Source organism: Thunnus thynnus, chromosome 13 (genome assembly GCF_963924715.1).
Source record: "Thunnus thynnus chromosome 13, fThuThy2.1, whole genome shotgun sequence".
In the NCBI taxonomy this organism is placed as follows: Eukaryota; Metazoa; Chordata; class Actinopteri; order Scombriformes; family Scombridae; genus Thunnus; species Thunnus thynnus.
Genome location: NC_089529.1, coordinates 16,872,035 through 16,891,814, shown reverse-complemented (window position 1 = coordinate 16,891,814; position 19,780 = coordinate 16,872,035). Strand labels below are relative to the sequence as shown.

Below are 19,780 nucleotides of genomic sequence, written 5' to 3'. Positions count from 1 at the left end.
TGATTGGACAATTTTACATATCAGGGTTGCGTAACTATACCATCAATGCAAACCAAGCATTTCCTGCTTTACTGCTTCAAAAAGCTTTTAAATGACTAACTGTCTTTTATTGTGAAGAATTTACAGGATGTAGTTTAGTAGTAATTAGTCGAACTTTGTCAGCGGCGCTAAAAATTGGTCGAAACAACAACATTTGGAGCTATTTGGAGCTATTTGTTCAGCGGATCAGTTAGAAATAATGCAGGGAGGACTAGTATAAGCAGAAACAGCCACAGTGAGATGTTTTATGAAGAGCTGCAGACAACCAGCTCACCTCCAACAGGTTAACTACTTATTTTACTGCTGTGCTGTGTAATGGAGTCAGGGCTAACTACTACCAAAGTGAGCAGTGAACTCGCACATTTTATTGTAGCAATAAAACCAGGTTTTTAATTTCTCACCATAGGCCATATGTCCTTTGTGGACTAGAATCTAGTCACTAGATTAATGTCATCACATCATCTATCACAATTCTGTCCATGAGGATGTAGCCCCATCTTGCTGTCACTCTGTCACTCTACACTTTATTACTCATTGTTGTGAGCAATAAAGTTTTAAAAAACAGTTTTAAAAGGCCAACTGTATTTTTGAGACATTTCAGTCTGTCTGTTTTCAGAGCCGCAGCACTGAATGATATCCTTGTGCAAACTGACTCAGGAAATGTGAGGAAAATTTTGTTTTTTCTGGTTTATATCCTCTGATAATTTATCTCAAGATCCTCATTGGCGGATTTAAGTGGTGAGCTGGTCTATCTGGGGCAAGTCTTAGTTGCTTCTAATGATCACATAAAACATTTTTAGATGCAGTTGGTGAACAGATGTCTGATTTTACTGTAGTATATTTTGGAGTGCATCAGGGGTCTGCTCTAGGGCCTGTTTTATTCTCAATCCACATGCTACCCCTTGGTCTTTTAATAAGATGTTTAATATCTCTCTCTACACGGTATGTTCCCATTAGTCCTCTTGAAATGAAGAGAAAACCTGATATGTTTCTTTTGACTTTGATGAAAAACAATGCAAAGACAATTTCATGCAGCATGTTGACTTTATTTTCAAATTTTTTTGTTTTTTACATTAAACTCAATGAGTCTATGATTTTTGCTGATTTCAAGTCATGAATTTGACACTTGCTGTTGTGTTAAAAGATATTTCAATTATAGGACATAATTATCTGGCTGAGTGGTTTGTGATCTGTTGGAGAGCAGTTTCCTAAGAGAGAAAAAGAGGTGAAGGAAGAAGGGAGAGCAAAACAGATTAAAAGAATTTATCAAAAATTGTGAGAGAACGCCGATTGTAAAGAAATGATACATTCACAGGAAATATTAACACACACAAACATGTTATATGCACATGTACACATCTATTACTGCGTCCTATGTGATCAGTAAATCTGAGTTTCCTTCTTACCTCAACTAATGTTAATGCGGTTCCCTGAACCAATGGATCCTGAGTTAGTACCAACAGTAACATTACTGATGTTGCCAATACTTGAATTGGCTCCGATTTCTCCTGTTGAAATACCAGGAATATGAAAATTGAAAGCAGTTAATCATTCTTAGATTTGTGCTGTACTGAAGATAATGTCTGAACATGAGTAATGACTCACATACCACCCACTTTTAGCAAGATAACCCACCAGTCACAGTGTAGTTGTTCCTTCCACCGATACATCCTCGGTTTGTTCCAGAAACATGAATGTTGCTGATATTACCCAGAGAAATATTTTCCTATCGTTTGGAGAGGATAAGACAATGTTATTAAAAAAAAAAACTCTCCAGACGATCCCACAGAAAGATAATCTGTAAAAAGTCTTCTCTGATGTGCAGCGGTTGAATTTACCTTCAACATAATACTCATTCTCACCACCAATCCCTCCTTCACCACAACCAGCGGTGATGTTTTCCTTGTTGTCAGTGTCGAAAGATGTCGTTCACTAAATAAATCTATTCAATATGAAAATGTGAGCCATGATGTGTCAATGTGAGAATTTTGTCACAATACAATTAAATGTAAAGATAAGTAAAACTATTTCATTGTTGCCTTTTACTTGAATGTTGATGCCATATTTTGTATCTTTGATGATACGTTTCCTTTCTACTGTTTATTAACTGAAGATACACAAAGACCTTCATCAGTAAATGCATTCAAATGAAAAAAGTATTAAAAACATCTGCATAAACATCTCAAATCATTCCTGCAGTATAATCCACTTCTCTGCTGCTGATCCGTATGTTCACCGCTCTCTGTTTGTCCATAAATAACAGGAATAAATCTCTCGCCCACCTCCACAGAGACCTTGTTAAGGTCGTCATTTTAGAAACAGCGTTGAGGTCTCGGTGCTCCCTGCACTGTTCTCCCTTTATTTACGTCTTTGGTGATTAATGGTCTTCACTTAAATGTTCAGTCAGGATTGGGGTCGAAGGGTTCAGCCTGCGAGTGAGGAAATGATTGATTGATAGAAATGTCAATTAAAAGAATTGTTTTTTTCAGTACAGAGAGTAAAAAACAAAATGTTAAGAATTTATTGTAATGAAATAATGAAATTTAATACTTTTGTCCCTGGTATTTTGATTGGAAAAGCCACTTCTTGTAATTATGTTCTGTAAAAGCTTCTCTTTGTGCTGTTTTCTATTGTCGGAGGCCAGATTCACCATGTCTCTTAGAAATTGTGGATATACAGTCCAGACATCACATTGAGCATGTCTGAAACATAAGAGAATAGAATAAAGGTTCACAGACTGTTTCTTGTTCTCACATAACATGAAATATACAGTCACTGACAGAAGTGGTGGACTGTGTGTAATAATTTGTGCAGCAGTGTGATGTAGTGTAGTGATGGCAGATAGTCATGGTGAACCTTCAGCTCTATGTCAATAACTAACCATAACTAACTGTGACTCAGCCCGTCAGCCACACACTAACCAGAGGTGTTTCCTTTAAATGGATCCTTCTGTGGTGTAGTGTCTTGAAGTTCACACTTGTTGCCTCTAAATGTGATTGTTGTCAGAGCAAACACATTAAAAAAACATTAAACACCACTCTGCTTTTAACCATGTGTCACTCCAGGTCCACTTGTGTTTTTTGACTGTATTTTAAAATGCTACATTTTAAATATGTACAAAATGTACATTTAATTGTGAACAAATCAAATACCAGGCTTACATCATGTAGTAGTTTATTTCTGTGAAGGACAGATGTTGATTAAGAGGGAATTTGCAGCAGATGTTGACATTTTCATGAACAGTAAAGTCGACAGTAGAGTCAGTGTCATTTTTTAGTTATAAAGCCCAATATCACAAATCACATAATTGTCTCAGGGGGCTTTACAATCTATACAACATCCTCTATCTTTAGACCCTCGATTCGGATGAGGAAAACCCCCCAAAAAACCTTTTTAACATGGAAATAATGGAAGAAACCTCAGGAAGAGCAACAGAGGCAGGATCCTCCTTTCAGTTAGACATTTTTTTCTGTTATGAGCTTTGTTTGTGGGTGTTTTATAAATGCTCATTAGTACTTGTACTTATTGTAAAAACAGAAATCAAAGACACATAATAGACTACACTACACTCATTTCTGCCCGCCGTCATCCAAAGACAGGTAGCTAGTAGCAACAGAAACTTATTTTATACTGCTTTTTGATGTTTTAAACTTAGTAATAATGTCACCATTAGGTCATCAAGGCTAAGGCCAGTAAGTAAAGAAAAGTAAAGAAAAAATATATACAAATATATACAAAAGCGAGAGGCCGCCTTGCCTGGGCCTCTGCTGGCTAATGAAGGAGAGGGAGAAGAAGCAGAGGACAGCAGGAGATAGATGGTGGGAGAGGTGGACACATAGATGGAGGAAGTATAAAGCGCAGTATTGATTTTTGGTCTCCAGTGGAGTCCACCAGGATGCACACTGCTGCCTTTATGCTCCGCTCAGCCCTGGACTGAACACTTCATTTTTCTGTCCTTCACTTATCTCGTCAACTAATGGCGTCTGATGTAAACCTGGTCCATGTCTGTTTAGGCTCAATGATGTTCATCTGTTCATCCTGAAATGTATTTACCTATTTGTTAATAGAGGCTTCTGCTACGATAGGATGGGAATTCACCAATTAGATTCTGACTTTCCCAAAAATCCTCTATTAAGCAACAGGAAGTGCCTCTTTTATGATAATAAACCCAAAGAGCTCTGTGGTTTCATGACAAGGGCTTTCCCTTTGTCCTGTAGGATTATTTCATGACTCTTTAAGCCTTAAGAAATATATACAGTATGTTTGAAATTATATCAGAAGTGTATTTGTTGTAAGTTTCATCCTAGAACGAGATGAGTAACTGTGTTAAATCTTGATATAAGACTTTATAAACAAAGGTATTTCAGCAGCTTTGAACTGACGTTTCTCTTTTTTCCATTTCATGTTCACAGCTCAGATCGACTTATTGACAATGCAATAAGGTGAGGCTTTATTGCTCTGTTCACTCTCCTCCTCTTCCCTTTTACTCTCACTCACTCAACTCAGTCACACACACACACTCACACTCACACTCACAAGCAATCACAGCACATTCAGGTCTATTAAAACAGACCGTCATTCCTTCCTACTTTTCGGCTCCTCCGCTGAAACATTAAGACAAAGTCAATGTGATGCTTTATGTTACTGGCATTAATCCCTCGTGGTTTCTCTCCCTCCAGCATCGCCATGGCTACCAAAGAGAACATCACATTTCAGCGTGGGATGCTGAAGTCCATTCAAACCAGGGTCACAACTTTGGCCAGTATCCTTTTATCATTTTACACCTTTTTTTTTATTGAAAATAATCTCTCATCCTGCTGTCTGACTTCTTCTGACCTCCTTTAGTTTCTCAGTTTTACATCTACAGCACATTTGCAGTGATTTGTCTCAGCTGCAACTAACCATAGTAGACGCTGACATGGAGCAGAGATATCACAACTTTGCTAAGAGTGAAAGCAAACTGCACCATCAGGCTCCATTTATTCTTTTTCATGTTGCGTTCGGAGCCCTGCTAATGTATTTATCATGCCGCTTTCTGTCTCTTAGTCACTGCAAAGAGGGGAAACCCTCCTTGAATTATTTTCCTTCACCAGACTTCCCCGCCTCTCAGATCGTTTCCCTGCCATCAACAGTCTTATCCAGAAAATCAATTTGCGCAAGAGGCGGGACTCTTTAATTCTAGGAGGGGTGATTGGCGTCTGCACCATCCTCCTGTTGCTCTACACTTTCCACTGATTTGCTGGTCGACTGACTGACTAACAGCTCCCTTCTTTAAGAACAACAAATATTCATTTTAACTCAGACCAAATGTTGCCAATTGTTCTTTCTGTTGTCCCCCCCAAAAACAGAGTTGTAAAAAAAAAAAAAAAAGATCACTTTAAGAAAAATCTTAAGATTTAAGTCTCAAATTAGAGTTTATTTATTGGGAATTATGATAACATTTCCATTTGGGAATCTGTACATTGCTGCTTATATCTTGTTGTAATTTTAGCTCTTTTTAAATGTATGAAGTCATATTTTCCTGATGTTGTATACTGTTGATGTCATACTTTTTTATATGGTGTTGGCAGTGCCTACTTTAAATAAAGGCGATGAGCTCACTTTCAAGTTGGTCATGCTCATTCAAGTTTATTTCAGACATGCAAAAAACTATGGCACAGTAAACCAGTCATACAGTATAAATGTATAAACATCAACATCAGAGTGCCAGTAACAGTGCATACAGGGAGCGCAAACCCCATTCATATCTTGCAGTATATGTAAACATAACGAGGTTTAGAGATCCAGGCAAGTTCATTCTCAATCTGGACAGAAATGTGTAAAGTTAGTAGCACACAAAGCAAAATATCACACTATGACTGCAGCAGGGCGTTGTTGTGATAAAGGTACATGAGTTTTGGATGTAAACAGTGTATGAAATCAACTTACACATCTTCCCACAGCCACTTAAGTCCCGTTCTGAAAGAACAGAAGGAGAAGTAGGTCCGTACTTTGCAAATATTAAGAGAAACAAGGCAGGCAGTGGCGGCATTACAGAGACTAGAGGTGCACTGATGCCTTTTGTTCATTTCTGACCACAAGAAGGCGAGTTTTACTCTTCATATACATACAAATCTTATTACATGTGTTTGTTTTATGATGATGATGATGCCATTTCTGTTTGAGTCATGTCATCCAATTGTCTGTGTGTCAGGCAGGTAGGACTTCAGTGCAACACTAGTTTGGACTATGAGTAGTTACACTTTGCTCCACAGACTGTGCCGTCTGATGATAAGACACAAAAACTCTGTGCAGCCTTCATTTTCCTTCCTTTGTTCCTGAGTTTGTGGGGTTTATTGGGCATGAGTGTGAAGAAATGCCCTCTTTCCTTTTTCTTTCTTTTTCATCCATAGCAGAAAAAGCAATAGAGTCTGCTCTAGTTTTTTTTTTTTTTTTTTTAACTCAGATTTTGTGCTTTTTCCTCTTCAAACAGGACATTCCTTCCTCATCCCTTCTCTCCTGTGCAAATGTATGATCAGATGAAGTTAAAGGAGACTGTAGTTGCCACTTCTTCCATCCCGCAGATCACTGCTGGATCTCTGAGAGGTGCAGAAAAAAAAGACACATTAAGTTACACAGCTTTACACTGAGCCACGTGTGTGTGTTTTAAAGTTTTCCTCCCATACCTATTGTCAACACTATGAAGATGATGACAGCCACACCCAGCAGCATTGCCAGACCGCTGAGCAGCATAGACAGACGCCCGTACTTCCTCGCTCCTTCAATATCTCCTGTATGGAGAACAGACCTCGACTAACGGGAAAGGAAAGCCAGAGATCAACAATGAATTATTTAAAGGCAACATAGAGGCAAAACACCTGTCGTGCTTGAACATAAATCAGAATAAACCCAAACATCTGAAGCACAGATATACATAACAATAACTTGTATTATTGTGAAGAAAATAATAGTAAATACATGTAAAACTCACCACATGTGCATACCACAAGGCACAGATGTTGAGCGGCACGGCGGGGCAGAAGCAGGACAGCACCGCGAGCCAGAGGTAACTCGGGGGTGCGGACCCGGGTGGCACCGGGGAGGGCAGCGGGCCCAGGCTGAGCCGGGACGAGGATCTGGGTGGGGTCGCCAGCTGCCCGACGGAGCCCGACTTTAGCGGTGATCTGTGTCCGTTCTGGTCCGCGTCCAGGGACCGGATGCTCCCTCTCATGTTGAGGGAGTAGGAGTCGGACGGCTTGATGTTGCTCTGCCCGTTGGGCTCGGTGGACGCGGCGCTCAGCAGCTTCTCCGTGTCGTGGAAGTCGGTGGGGTTAGAAACTTCCCTCTCGCCGAGGGCGCTTTTCCCGAAGGCAGCATCAGTGTTGATCGCCATCACTGAAAGCTAAGAAATCTCAAAGTCTTATTGTCTGTCTGACCGAGCCGCTGTCCTGTGGATGGAGATGCTGAGGAGTCTTCCTTCAGATGTTCTCCATTGGGGTCATAAGATTAAATATTGTAAATTCAGAGAGCCCAATTCCTTCAAAGCAACCTATTTAATTAAGCAGTCCAAGTCCATCAAAATGTCTTATTGATGAGCGAGATGTTATTGACGCCTGAGTCCCTCTCGCGTTTAGTTGGCGTTGAGCGTCCGGACGCACGCCTCGCCTTTCACCCCCCCTCTATTATGTAGTGAGGTATTACCGCATCCCTTACATCTCCGCAGCACATCCCCAGTGTCTCAGGCCTACTTATGCACCCGACGAGGCGTGTGACAGTGCAAAAGCAACAATTAAACCTGTTTTGAAGTGAACACGCGCGGTGCGTAAAAGCTTTCCATTTACGCGCGGGGGCATCAACTGGATCAGCATGTGGGACACCACACAGGGTGTGAGGGAGAGAGAGATGGAGTAAGGTGGATAAAATACACCGTAAACTTACAATGAACCATTGCTGCTTCACTATGTATATATGGAGGGAAATACTGTACTTTTTACTCCACTACACTTATTTCACTGCTGTTTTCATTATTGCAGGTCAAGATTTACCTACAAATATATTTACTTACTTAAGATAAAGACTACATTGTTGTACATTAAACTACTCAACAACAGTATAAAGTAGTTAAAATCACCACCACTTCAACCAGCATCAACATACAGTACATTATACACATGTACTGTACACGCCAATATACACATAAATGCATCAGTTAATCCACTAATATAATACTGAGTCAGTCATTTTAAACTTGTCACTATGCTCTGCCACTAAGACTACCTGATGATCCACTTCAACAGATGGTCTGACTTGTGAAGTTTTGTGTTTGATTGTTGCACAGATGCATGATGGGGACACAGTGAAAGTCTCATTCACACTCTGAATCTCACTGAAAATTGACTTGAGAGTGTGTTTCCTTCTTTTTTTCATACTTTAACACAATAACACATCATATCTTGGAGCTGTACAGGAGTTATTCTGCAGCGTTGAATGTTTTTTGTTTGTCTCTTGTTGCAACTTTTACCTCTTTTTAACATTTGGAATTAATTGGACAAATTTCAATTAGATGAGAATTCACCACATTTAGTAAAATGCTCATCCACATGTAGTGGAAATGACCCAGTCTGAGTTAACAATCCTCACTGTCCAGCAGTGAGACCGGGACCAGGGTCCATGAAGCCTTCAGCCATGTTGTAACCATAGTTTTGGCGATATTATGGCGCCATCTAGTGGTGAACTTGAGAAACTGCTTCAAAGACCTGATGTAGTTTAGTGGAGCAGCAAACCTCCAGTTTCACCTGATCTTCTTACTTACAGATAACTTGCTCTGTATTTCCTGTTTGTCATTGTAAAAATATTTATAGTGTTTATTATATTCAGTTTCCTAATGTGATTTTTCTACACTACAGACTAATCAGACTTGTAAAAAAAAAAGTTGCTGAATTCACTGCATGTGTGCCTTCGAGTCAGATTTATATCATTGGAGGCTGTAAAGATTTCTATGCACTTCAAAAAATATTTTATGATTATTGGGGTTTTTTTGTAAACTGATTAACTGCACACAACTGAAACAGGAAGCCTAAATATTTTCCTTGCTAAACTAATCCAGCTTACACTCACAACGTAACAATTTCAATTTGCAAATTAAGAAATCAAGAAGCTGCAGACTAGAAATTTACAATGCTATAAATATTGGTCAGTTATTAATATCTCTGTACTTTCAATAGATCATCTCAGTACCTCCCCTTGTTTGATAATCGTGTGATTTCTCAAGTTGCTGTGAAAGTTTGTGGTTTGTGAAAGGATCCTTTGAAGCAGCAGGTGACGCCTTTAGGCCCTGAAGAACAGACATTTAGTAATTTATTTTCTCCCTCTGGTTTCACATCTTATATGTAACAGTGATCTAACTGGATTCATGCCATCGTGACTAAATGTTTGTTTTCTGACTTTTTTTTATTTTTATTTCTTACTACCAGAGAACAAAGACAATACAATTATTTCCAGCTCTTACACATCTCTGTGCTTTAAACTACGATAACTTAACACTTAAAGAGCATCTTAAGTTATTCTGATCTTTATTGTTCCCCTTAACGGGATCACCAGAGACTTGAAAGTTAAAACTGATGCATTTTTGCATAAGTCGACTGTGTGCTTCTTTGTCTGTGTGTGTTATTTTTGGAAAAGAGTTTAAAATCCTTGCATGCCGTCAGTGCTGCTACAGTATGTGTCTCACTGTACATGGTGTGCAGTTATTTTTCTCCACAACAATAAACCTTAAGTCTGAGAAAATATATGTTCTTTATTGTAAAAAAAAATAAAATAAACACATCATAGACAAGCAGGTTTTTTTTTCAGACAAAGACATGTGTGACCAGTGACCACAGAGAAATATACCTTCCATGTGCTTAACAAGGAAACATAAACAATGGTGGTTCGAATCTGGCAGGTTATTAATGTCCAGTCTGACTACTGAAGTGTGTGAAACGTTGCCTTCCTCAGTCCTCTTCCCACCACCACCACCACCGCCGCCCCCCCATCCGCTTCCTATTCTTGAGTCATCCGGGGCAGGGCTGACCAGAGCAGTTCTTCAGCTGGCAGCTTTAGCATGTGTACAGGAACATAAAGCTTGCCAGTGAAGAACTGCTGTGTGTTAGCCATTTGGGGCCGAGGGTGAGGGACTTCTGGGAGTCAGCCAGTGAGCGTGAGAGTCGACCTTTCCGCAACAGGCGGCTTGGAGTGACTGTCCTTGAATTAAAGCACAAATGGCGACTCCTTCTTTGTCCTTCTTCTGCTTTAGGTGCACATATTCCTGCAAAAAGAGAAGAAGAGATTGTTAACTTCCCCTCTAAACGCCCTGCTCCGGTAGCGTGGGTATGAGGTGGCCTGCGGCCAGTCACACACGTACAGTTAGTGGGTGCAGTGGAGACACAGTGTGTGCGATCAGCTGTGAGTAAGTGGGTGAAACGAGCTGATATGCAAGAAAAGACTCGGGAGATGCACACAAGATCATGCATCTGATTACCGGCAGGGATACATGCATCAGCAGCTCCGCTCTCCCTCTGCACGTTACCCAGTGCCAGCAAGACATTCTTAGATTCTTAGATAGCCTCTTAGTTATGATGCTCAAAAATCACAGACTGGCCTTTTATGTCAGTTACCGTGGTTACGCAGCATGAGTGAGAGGCGATGAAGAGGAGAAGACAGCCTCTACATGAAAGCAGAGAATCCTTTCAGAAGTCTGAAGAAGTATTTGTTTTTGAAGTCTTAATTGATAAAGTGAATGTTCAGGAGGGTTTGTCTCTCTAAGAAAACCTGCAGCTACAAATAATCTGCGTTCTCCAAATGTTGAGGAGAAGCTTGTAGCTGTTTGGAAACAAACTATTATACAGGTCTGACAAAGTTGGCGAGTGTACATGTGAAAAGGCAGAATTAGCTTACTTCATCTAGTGACAGTGTTGCTGTCAACAAATACTTTGGACAGTAGGGCTCAGCAATATATCAATATTATATAGATATCCTGATGTGAGACTAGATATCGTCTTAAATTTTGGATTCATAATACAGCACAAGTGTTGTCTTTTCCTGGTTTTACATTGCTAATGTAATGCTACATTACAGTAAAGTGATGTAATTTTCAGGCTGTTCTAGCTGTTCTATTATTTGTCTTCACCCACTTAGTCATTATATCCACATTACCAATGATTATTTATCAAAAATCTCATGGTGTAAATATTTTGTGAAAGCACCAATAGTCATCCCTACAATAGGTTCGCAATATCGATAGAGGTATTTGGTCAAAAAGACTGATATTTGATTTTGTCCATATCGTCCAGCCCTATTGGACAGCTTTCTCCAGCTGAAGTTAAAACTGACATGTTCATATAGGTAAGACAGCAGGTTAGCAACCTTATATCTCCTTTACCTTGACTAAATTAAAGCTACTATATACATAATTTTTAGCCATGCTTGCAACATGGCTCTATGGATGGCAGTGTCTTTGGTCCAGACTGAAATATCTCAAAAACTATTCAATGGGTTGTCATGAAACTGGGTGCAGAAATTCATGTCCAGACATATACAGACTGCAATCACTTTGAGATAACTTTTCCTTTTAGCGCCATCATCAGGCCAAACCTACTTATGACATTCGCATCAGCCTCAGTAATACTTTGGGTTTAGTGCTAATAAGCAAATGCTAACACGCTAAACTATGAGAGTGAACATTGTAAGTACTATTATACTGTTAGCATGTTAGCATGCTGACATTAGCATTTAATTCAGAGCACCCACTACAGCCTTACGAGGCAGCTAGCATGGCTGTAGATTCTTAATCTTTTTTTTTCTTCTTCTTTTGAATTTGTTTTTCTGGTTTTGTCATATTGTTTTGAAAAACTCTTTCATGAATTACACTCCAACACTTGCCAACCGGGACCTTTAGGTGCTGATATTGAAATAAGTAACAATTCTCTGATAACTGCTTGTAAAAATAAATCTAAGACACACTGAAAACTGTTAACTTTAAGGCTAACACATGTAAAACTAAAGCAGGTCTGTGCTTTTCTTGCCTTCAAAGAATGTAATCTTGCAGTAATCTCAAGATATTGAGGACATGCTCGACTTATCCAGTTGACGATGAGTAACACATACTGTACATTCCTGCAGTAAAGAGAACCAGAATAATCTCAGGTATTTGAGTGCCCTGTAGCCAGCAGGGGGGGTGGATCACAATCAACAGGACGCTTATGAAAGTTTTACAGACATCACAGTAGTTTGGAGTAAACTTCAGCATCATCCTGAGAGCAAAAACCATTTAGACACGTAACTGTGATGATGAACTGGAAAATAGACAGGTTGTACATGGAAAAACACTAAAATGATTTTCTTCCACCTCCTGACAAACGTATCTACATGACAAATGTCAGTAATGTTTTTTTTTTCTTTTGAAGTGGGTGAGTCAGCACGCAGAGGCCCTGACTCTGCCTGTTCTGACTTGTGACTGACGCCCACTGCAAAAAGTTTCCTTCTTAAGAAGTTACTAAATCTCTTACCTTTTTTTTTTTTTTTAAAGGAAGAAATCTGCTAGTGGTGGGCCAGGATTTGCACTTGTTTCCCAAACAAATCAGTCTCACACATTCTCTAAAAATCAAGCGTAACTGACCACCGGACTCCAAAATGGCACCCATTCATCCCAATGAAAGTTGTTGTTACGTCCCGCCCTCTCTGCCTGAAGGATTTTCACGTCTCCTCTCTCTCTCTCTCTCTCTCAGGAGTCTGCAGTCTGAGCTGAGGCTCTTTAGCCGAATGTGGTGGCACGTCTACCGGGTCTGTCTAAGCCAGACAAGCCTCTCTCTCTCTCTCTCTCTCTCTCTCTCTCTCTCGTAGGCTCCACTTCTCCAGGTTTTGGTCTGTTTGACATTTTTTCTGCATTCAACACTCGCACACTTTTTTCACTACTGATGCAGCTGACCTCAACAACCCAAACAAGCTTTATTTATTTCATATAAAACATTCATTGGCACTTTATAGGCTGTGTCAGGCACTGTGAGCCGGTTTGTGACAGTCACTCACCAAGCGCATACGCCAAAAAAATGTTTTCCGTCTTCCTGGTTTTGTCCACTGCACGTGTGTATTAGTGTCTCAACACGTGGACTTTACCTTGAGATATCACACACATAAAAATAGCTTTCCTAGGTTCTTGGAAAGTTTTACAATGGAATATAAATTCATAATACAAAGAGTAATAAATGTCAGTGCCATTCAGAGTGTCCTGTCAGTAGTTTTCCTGATGTGTCTTTATGTGCCAGACAAAGCAGAATCTGTCTGAAAAAACTTCTAGCTTTGTTAAACCAACAGTGAGATAATTATACCCACATTACTCAGTGATTGTTCAGGTCTGTCCTGCCTCTAAATGTGACTTTGATGACACTTTGTACAACTAGTTCATTTCAAGCACACTCCAGCCTTCATAATGGTGGTCTATCATGGGAAGATGCTTTTTGGGCTGCAGGGGATTTTTTTTTTTTTTTTGGTTGCAGTACTATAATTGGCCACTGGACCAAATTGGCAGCAAGACTGACTCACAGCAACATATGTAGATCACTTACTACATAAGGTAAAGATTCTCTCCAGACATGTTTTATAAAAGACATGAATTATAAAAAAAAACTTAAGTTAAAAGTTCAATTATCACATTAGAATCCTTAAAATGACGTCTACTCCTTCTACCTCATTAAAAATCCAGAATCTATAAATATGCAAATATTTTTCATTTCAGGAGTTTAACTGTTGGACATTGGATGTCTCCTACTTCACTGTTAAGTCCATTCTCAGTACACTGGAGGCTCCCAAATTTCAACATCACATTTGTGTAAGTTGTGTACTGGACCTGATTCATCACAAACTGGTTGTGATGTCACAAATCCTGCTCGTCAGTACACGCCTTAAAATCTGGTTTTCGGTGAGCTCAGAGAAACTTTCCACTTTCAGCAGATGAATGTGTAAACAGCCTTCTAGTGTCAAACTGCACGTATATCATTCTGCACAGTGAAGCTCAAACATCCAACTGAAAGAACAAGAAAATAAACATTATTATTATTATTATTTAACTTAGCTAGACTTCATAGCTGAATATAACACTTAATAACACAATGTTTTGCAATGTCAACAGGTCTTGAAAACAGTTCTGCTACAGCAAAAGAAGCCCGTCATTCATCACTTCGGTATCACAAAGTGAACCAACACCCTCCTCCACCCCGAAGGCCTGCACGCGCGCTCATGCCTGCGTTAGTCTGAATCAAGTCAGGGAGGAGGAGGACGTACAGTAAAGTCCTCGGGCCACACACAGGACCACTGACAGTCTGACTACGGCTGCCGCAACCTCAGACTGAAACTGAATTAGTTTTTTGTTCTATAACGGGCTACTCCCTCCACAAACAGTGATTCTGTATCTTTATGTCCACAATGACTGGCACTGTTGATCCCCCCCGACTCTTTAGCCGTGCCACACTTTTCCAATATCTCTTCTTCTTTTTTTGTCTTTCCTGACTCGTCTGTCCTCTCCGCCCTCTCTCTCGGTCAGATCAGACTGTCCTGCATTCCTGACATTCCAGCTGTGTATGCTAGAAATTCCATCCGGCTGCTGTGGGCTCGCACACACTCCTTCTTTTCCATCCCTCTATCCTTCACCCATCCCCTCCCATATCTTCACGTCTACATCTGGCCTGCGCCGGGACTGTGCAGCACGAGGCGGACGTCTCCTTGCTGTCAGGTTCACCCTCACCCCTCTCTGCCTTTTCCTCTCTTTTTTATTTTGCACCTCCTACCTCCCCCTTTCCGTCTCGTCTCTTTCTTTCTTTCTTTCTTTCTTTCTTGGCCTCATCCAAGCGAGGCAGTCAGACAGAGCCACATGACAGCCACTGTGGAAGGCCTTGAGACAGGCTTTTATACATGGAACAACAGTGTAACACACAAAAGACTGAGCTTATCTGTGGACGTGCATTCTCTGCCACAGCAGGGAGGATAAGAAAGAGGAAAGACACATGGGCAGGATGTGCGTGTCAGAGAGAAATAGGAATGATGGTGTGTAAACAGGAGGGCGTGAGTGAGCTGTGTGCAATGCAAAGAGGAATTATTGACATTTTAACTGTTTAAGAGATTGTTTTGTTGAGGCTTAGCTGCAAGCACAAGGGCAGAGTTTGAATTTATTCATCCAGAGGGCTTGGAATTATGTATTACGGAAAAGATGAATGTGAACAGGTGGAAGCAGCAGCGCACTACTGTTGAAGAACAAAAAAAAAAAAAAGGCGTAAGACGGTGGAGAGGGCGTCCACTAGAATGCTGCCGGAATGATACGAGCATACCCGTTTGACCTTTTCATGTTAAGGGTCACACTATTGTGCGAGAATAACATATGAGGTGACGAGATAAAGAGTCATTCATCAAGCTGACTTTGGTTTTGCATCACACGACCATCAGCAGTGAAACTACATGCAGAATTATCACATACGGCGTGGTTGCAGATTAGCATACTGCTGCTGCAGCGCTGCGAATGGAAACACACCATAATTAAATGTTATATATGTCTATTACATATCAACTCAGGTGCATTCCTCTGCTGTGGGTGTGGCCCGGCCAGAGATTGTTTACTGCCCCAGATTGTAGTCTGTAATATAGACTGATCATTTTAGACTGGGAATGGGGACAAAGACAGGGAAAGGGCGGTGGCTTTGGAAACACACTGATCATAGTGCAGGGAACCTCTTCTTATGCTCTGCTGCTGGCTGTTTTCTTGACTTTTAAAAGGCTATCTGACTTAACTTAACCCCTGAGATCACCACAAATCAGAGGCTGTTTTGAGAGGAATAGCTTCTGAATTCATGACATCCTGGGAGACGCTAATGTGCTGCATGCAGGCCTGTAAGCCTGTCCCGAGGCTGCCTGTGCCATTTTGCTTGAAAAGAACTGGATTCTTTTTCTAAATGAACCTACATAACACATCCCTTCTTGCCCCATCTTCCCTTGACAAGACACGCAATAGGAATGAAGGGTGTAACCCAAGTTGAGCAAGATGGCTTCACTTCTGCAAATGTAGGCAATAAAACAGCAGCTGGGGTTGCTTATTCTGTCTGGATGCAGGGCAAACAACACATGTAGATGAGATGAGTTGCTTTTTAACTGACACCCTGTCAGTGCCATGTGATTTGACAGGGTGGCTTATGTCACACTCGGGGTTGCAATGGCACAAATGCAGCTCGTGACACAGCCTATTGCGCATTCCTACTGGCGCAGTGAACTCTGGCTGTGCAATTATGTAAGACTGGCTCCATCGATGTAACATACACTACAGTAAGCTTCACCTCCGAAACATTTATCACAAGGGAAACACTTTAATACACTCAGCTTTAACATGTTTAACAGAAGACTGTGCAGAGAATCGAATGTTTGAGTTGAGGAGACTTGGACGGAGAGGCCTAAATACTTTTGTTACGTCACCTGCTTTAAGAATGTGTTACTGGTGCTCACAAACATCCACAGTAATATACTCGTGTTGATAAAACTTCTCTTTCACTTAAGGACCCTTCCTATCTACCAGGTGACTGCTGGTGTCGCTGCATTTATGAGAAATGACTCGGCCTCGGTTATCTTCCTGATTTTCACCTATCCCCTACAAGAGAACAGGCCTTTTCCTCAGCCTGTTATGAACTCAGCAATTTTTAAGAGGCTTTGAATGCTGACACTTTTTGACAAGTTCGGATTATATCGATTCAGACCACAACTTGTAATTTACAGCTTATAAAACCCCAAATTTGACAGTTAACTGCTTATAAATGACTGTGTGAATTCTTAAGAGGTCTGGTTTTCCACAACTACGACATGATAGTCCTGAAACACAACCTAACAGATTTAAAAATTCAATCAAAACAATTCATATATATATTTACATATATATACACATATTTCAGCTCTGATGACACGCTGTGTGTATCTTTGCTGGCTTTTCGGTTCCCTCCTTTAATAATTAGACATAATTCAGGCCTTTTAGCAGATTTCATGCACTTTTTAGCTGCTATTACACTAAAATAAACCTTTTTAAAAATTACTGCATGTCTAAATACTCCATGCAGTACTTTAACAATGCATTTTCCCACTATTTCACTCTGTCAATCATCCAAATATTGATTAGATGGAGGGTTGCGGTGGGGTGGCCAAATGTCAGATTTCTAGGGTGGCCATAAATCCTATCAGCTCCCCTGTGTCAGTAGGCCTGGACGATATGATCTACATGACACATGTAGGCCTTCAGCCAGAACTCCTTTAACATCAAATCTATATTCTCGAGAATCTGACGACGCCAAATTGCGCAAAAACCCCCCTGTCGCTGAAAAAACAGATATCAGACCCGCAGATCTGGATTTTACTTGGTTAAAGTCGTGTTAAGGACGGTTTCCTAGTTGCCGTTTTTAACGCAAAGTGGGTCATGAAGCCGCCACAGGCTAAATCAGGCTGACAGGAACAAGCATTTAGCCAGCAGAAACACACACAGCCAGTAATGCGCCCCACCTTGACCACCGGCCGGGTCGCTCCTGCGCCGCCGACACATCTGAACGGTCCGGCGGAGTTCAGGCTGCCTCGCCCACTGCTCGGCGGAGTCCAGGACCTTCACCAGGGTGTGTCGTTGTCTTTTTTTTTTCTTTTCTTTTTTTTTTTTTTTTACATGTCTTGCATCCACGATATATGACACGGTTTGTCAGCGTTATATCTGGGGGTGAGCCTACTTTTCCATGCAGCAACAGCAGCAGCAGCAGCAGCAGCAGCAGTGGAGAGCGCAGCGCAGGACTTCAGCCCCTTTTACACAACTCCCTCTCTCTCTCTCTCTCTCTCTCTCTCTCTCTCTCTCTCTCTCTCTCTCTCTCTCTCTTTCTCTCTCTTTCTCTCCCTCACACACACACACACACACACACACACGCACGCACACACATACACACCCAAGTCAGCCGGCTTCCCACTCCGATCAGCTGGCAGCGTAATGACGTGGGCAGGCACGAGAAGCGGACGTCAGAGTCTGCACGGATCTGACGTGTGCACGCAGGTCTGCTGTATATGCAGCGCTTCCATGAGGCAGCAGATTGACCTGTTTATGATAATTCACAGAAACAAACTGAAGAGGAAGTTTGATTTCAGGACACAGCAGCAGCTACATTGTCCGGATGTCTCAGAAGTGTCAGATAATTACGGTAATCTGTCATTTGAGAGCTCAGCTGAGACATGAAGCATTACAGTGATTGTAAGCATCATATATATAAGCATATAGGATAAACATGAATTGACCTGTCTATATGAGCAGGTTTTTTTTATAAATATGCAGCAAAATTATTATTTTTTAAACTACTTATTTATGATGAGTGTCAAATTGTTCACAAAAATGCATAATGATTATGCAACAATAACAACATATAGCAGTTTTGCATTCAGTCAAGGTGAAACAGACTGAATACACATGCAGAAACCATAATTTGTAGCCTATGACATCAACATATTTCCAAATTTAAAAATGCATGAGTCCAACAACCGAGCTGCTGGTTGAGCTCTTAAGTTAAGTGTTAAAAGGGCAGCAAATGAGACCTGTAGCTCAGCTCGGTATCTGTTTACCTGCTGCAAAGGTCAAAAATGATCATCCTGCTTTGAAAGGAGCTAAAATCACAGCCCTTAGCTTGAGTAGCTGTGCCTGATGTAGCACTGACTTGAACTACAGACTTGTTTTGGCCACTTGGCTCATCACAGCACTATAAACCCAAGCAGTAGCCACAACTATGGCTAAAATGTGAAGCTTTTGATGCCACTGCAGAGGTGCATTACTGGAAATTGCTTCTACATGCCAGCTCCAAAAAGAAGACCTCCATTAACTAAGTCATACCTTCATTTCAGCACTTTTTACCCCCCACAAGCATTTATGGTCCCAGTTTCTAATTTATTTCTTGTAATATGTGTCCTGGTGGTGATTTTGAGAATCCATCAAGCAGACTGGTAGTTATTATTCACAGCTCCACTCCAGCCAGGCTTTCTCTTTCTCTTGGCTCATATCTAGATAGTTTTAGACTCCTGTAACAGTTGAAACATTATGTTGAGCCATAAATGCAAATATAGGCTTCAAACATCACTAAACAAAGCTGGATTAACTACTGGCCTCTGACCTCAGGTTACAGGGTACAGCAATTGTTTTGTGGTAATTTGATAAACTGGTTTGTCATTTAGGAATATGGGAATATCCGCTACTAAAGCAGAGCATCCATGACATGATAAGACCTTAAAAGTGCATCTTGTGTGATTAGATCATCTTGAGGTCTTCTCTTGAACACTTTCATCACTTCAGTTTTGCACTTACATGTTGCATATTCCTAAATTAGTGCAATGTTAATAAGTGTTTGATCAAAGCAAGTCTCAGGCCATGTAATATTCCAGTTTAGGATTACTGTGCACACTGCTCAGAGAGGAGGGGAGGAGCGGGGGTTTAATTGGGGCCTATAGCAGGTTAATCCGTCATGTTCAGAAACATGGATGATGTCAGCAATGCTACATCCACGTGAGACGTTACAAATGCAGCTCAGGTCCAGCTCCATTTTTGTTTTAGCTGCATCGAAAGACTCAAGATGAATGAAAATCCTGAACTGGGTTTGTATCTTTTTGTGTTTGCTGACAGTCAAAGTTTCATTTTGAATCTGCAACTAATAGCACAGAAGTTGCGGTGTGTGTGTTTAAGGCAATCAAA

At 40.8% G+C, this 19,780-nt stretch overlaps 2 protein-coding genes and 2 long non-coding RNA genes across 4 annotated transcripts in view; 1 reads left to right on the top strand and 3 right to left on the bottom strand.

Annotated features, from left to right (window-relative positions):
* The window catches only part of LOC137195758 (Golgi SNAP receptor complex member 1-like), a 31,929-nt gene extending 26,283 nt beyond the window's left edge, over positions 1–5,646 (top strand). Inside the window, exons 7-9 of the mRNA XM_067608352.1 lie at positions 4,452–4,481; positions 4,719–4,801; positions 5,150–5,646. Of these exons, the coding sequence (XP_067464453.1) occupies positions 4,452–4,481; positions 4,719–4,801; positions 5,150–5,274 (238 nt within the window). The 3' untranslated portion in view covers positions 5,275–5,646. The remainder of the gene's footprint in view (positions 1–4,451; positions 4,482–4,718; positions 4,802–5,149) is intronic.
* LOC137195765 (uncharacterized) lies at positions 407–1,855 on the bottom strand. The gene is made up of 3 exons (XR_010931160.1): positions 1,675–1,855; positions 1,446–1,547; positions 407–1,247 (listed from the first exon to the last, which is right to left on the bottom strand). It is a non-coding gene; the product is annotated as an uncharacterized lncRNA (long non-coding RNA).
* A 784-nt stretch (positions 5,647–6,430) lies between the features above and the next one.
* Positions 6,431–7,860, bottom strand: trarg1b (trafficking regulator of GLUT4 (SLC2A4) 1b). The gene is made up of 3 exons (XM_067608357.1): positions 7,010–7,860; positions 6,705–6,831; positions 6,431–6,617 (listed from the first exon to the last, which is right to left on the bottom strand). Exons 1-3 carry the CDS (start codon positions 7,409–7,411, stop codon positions 6,604–6,606), a joined length of 543 nt encoding a protein of 180 aa, XP_067464458.1. The 5' UTR covers positions 7,412–7,860; the 3' UTR covers positions 6,431–6,603.
* Positions 7,861–9,794: 1,934 nt separating this feature from the next.
* LOC137195757 (uncharacterized) lies at positions 9,795–18,285 on the bottom strand. Its single transcript, XR_010931156.1, has 2 exons — positions 17,575–18,285; positions 9,795–10,324 (listed from the first exon to the last, which is right to left on the bottom strand). It is a non-coding gene; the product is annotated as an uncharacterized lncRNA (long non-coding RNA).
* Between the last annotated feature and the right edge of the window lie 1,495 nt (positions 18,286–19,780).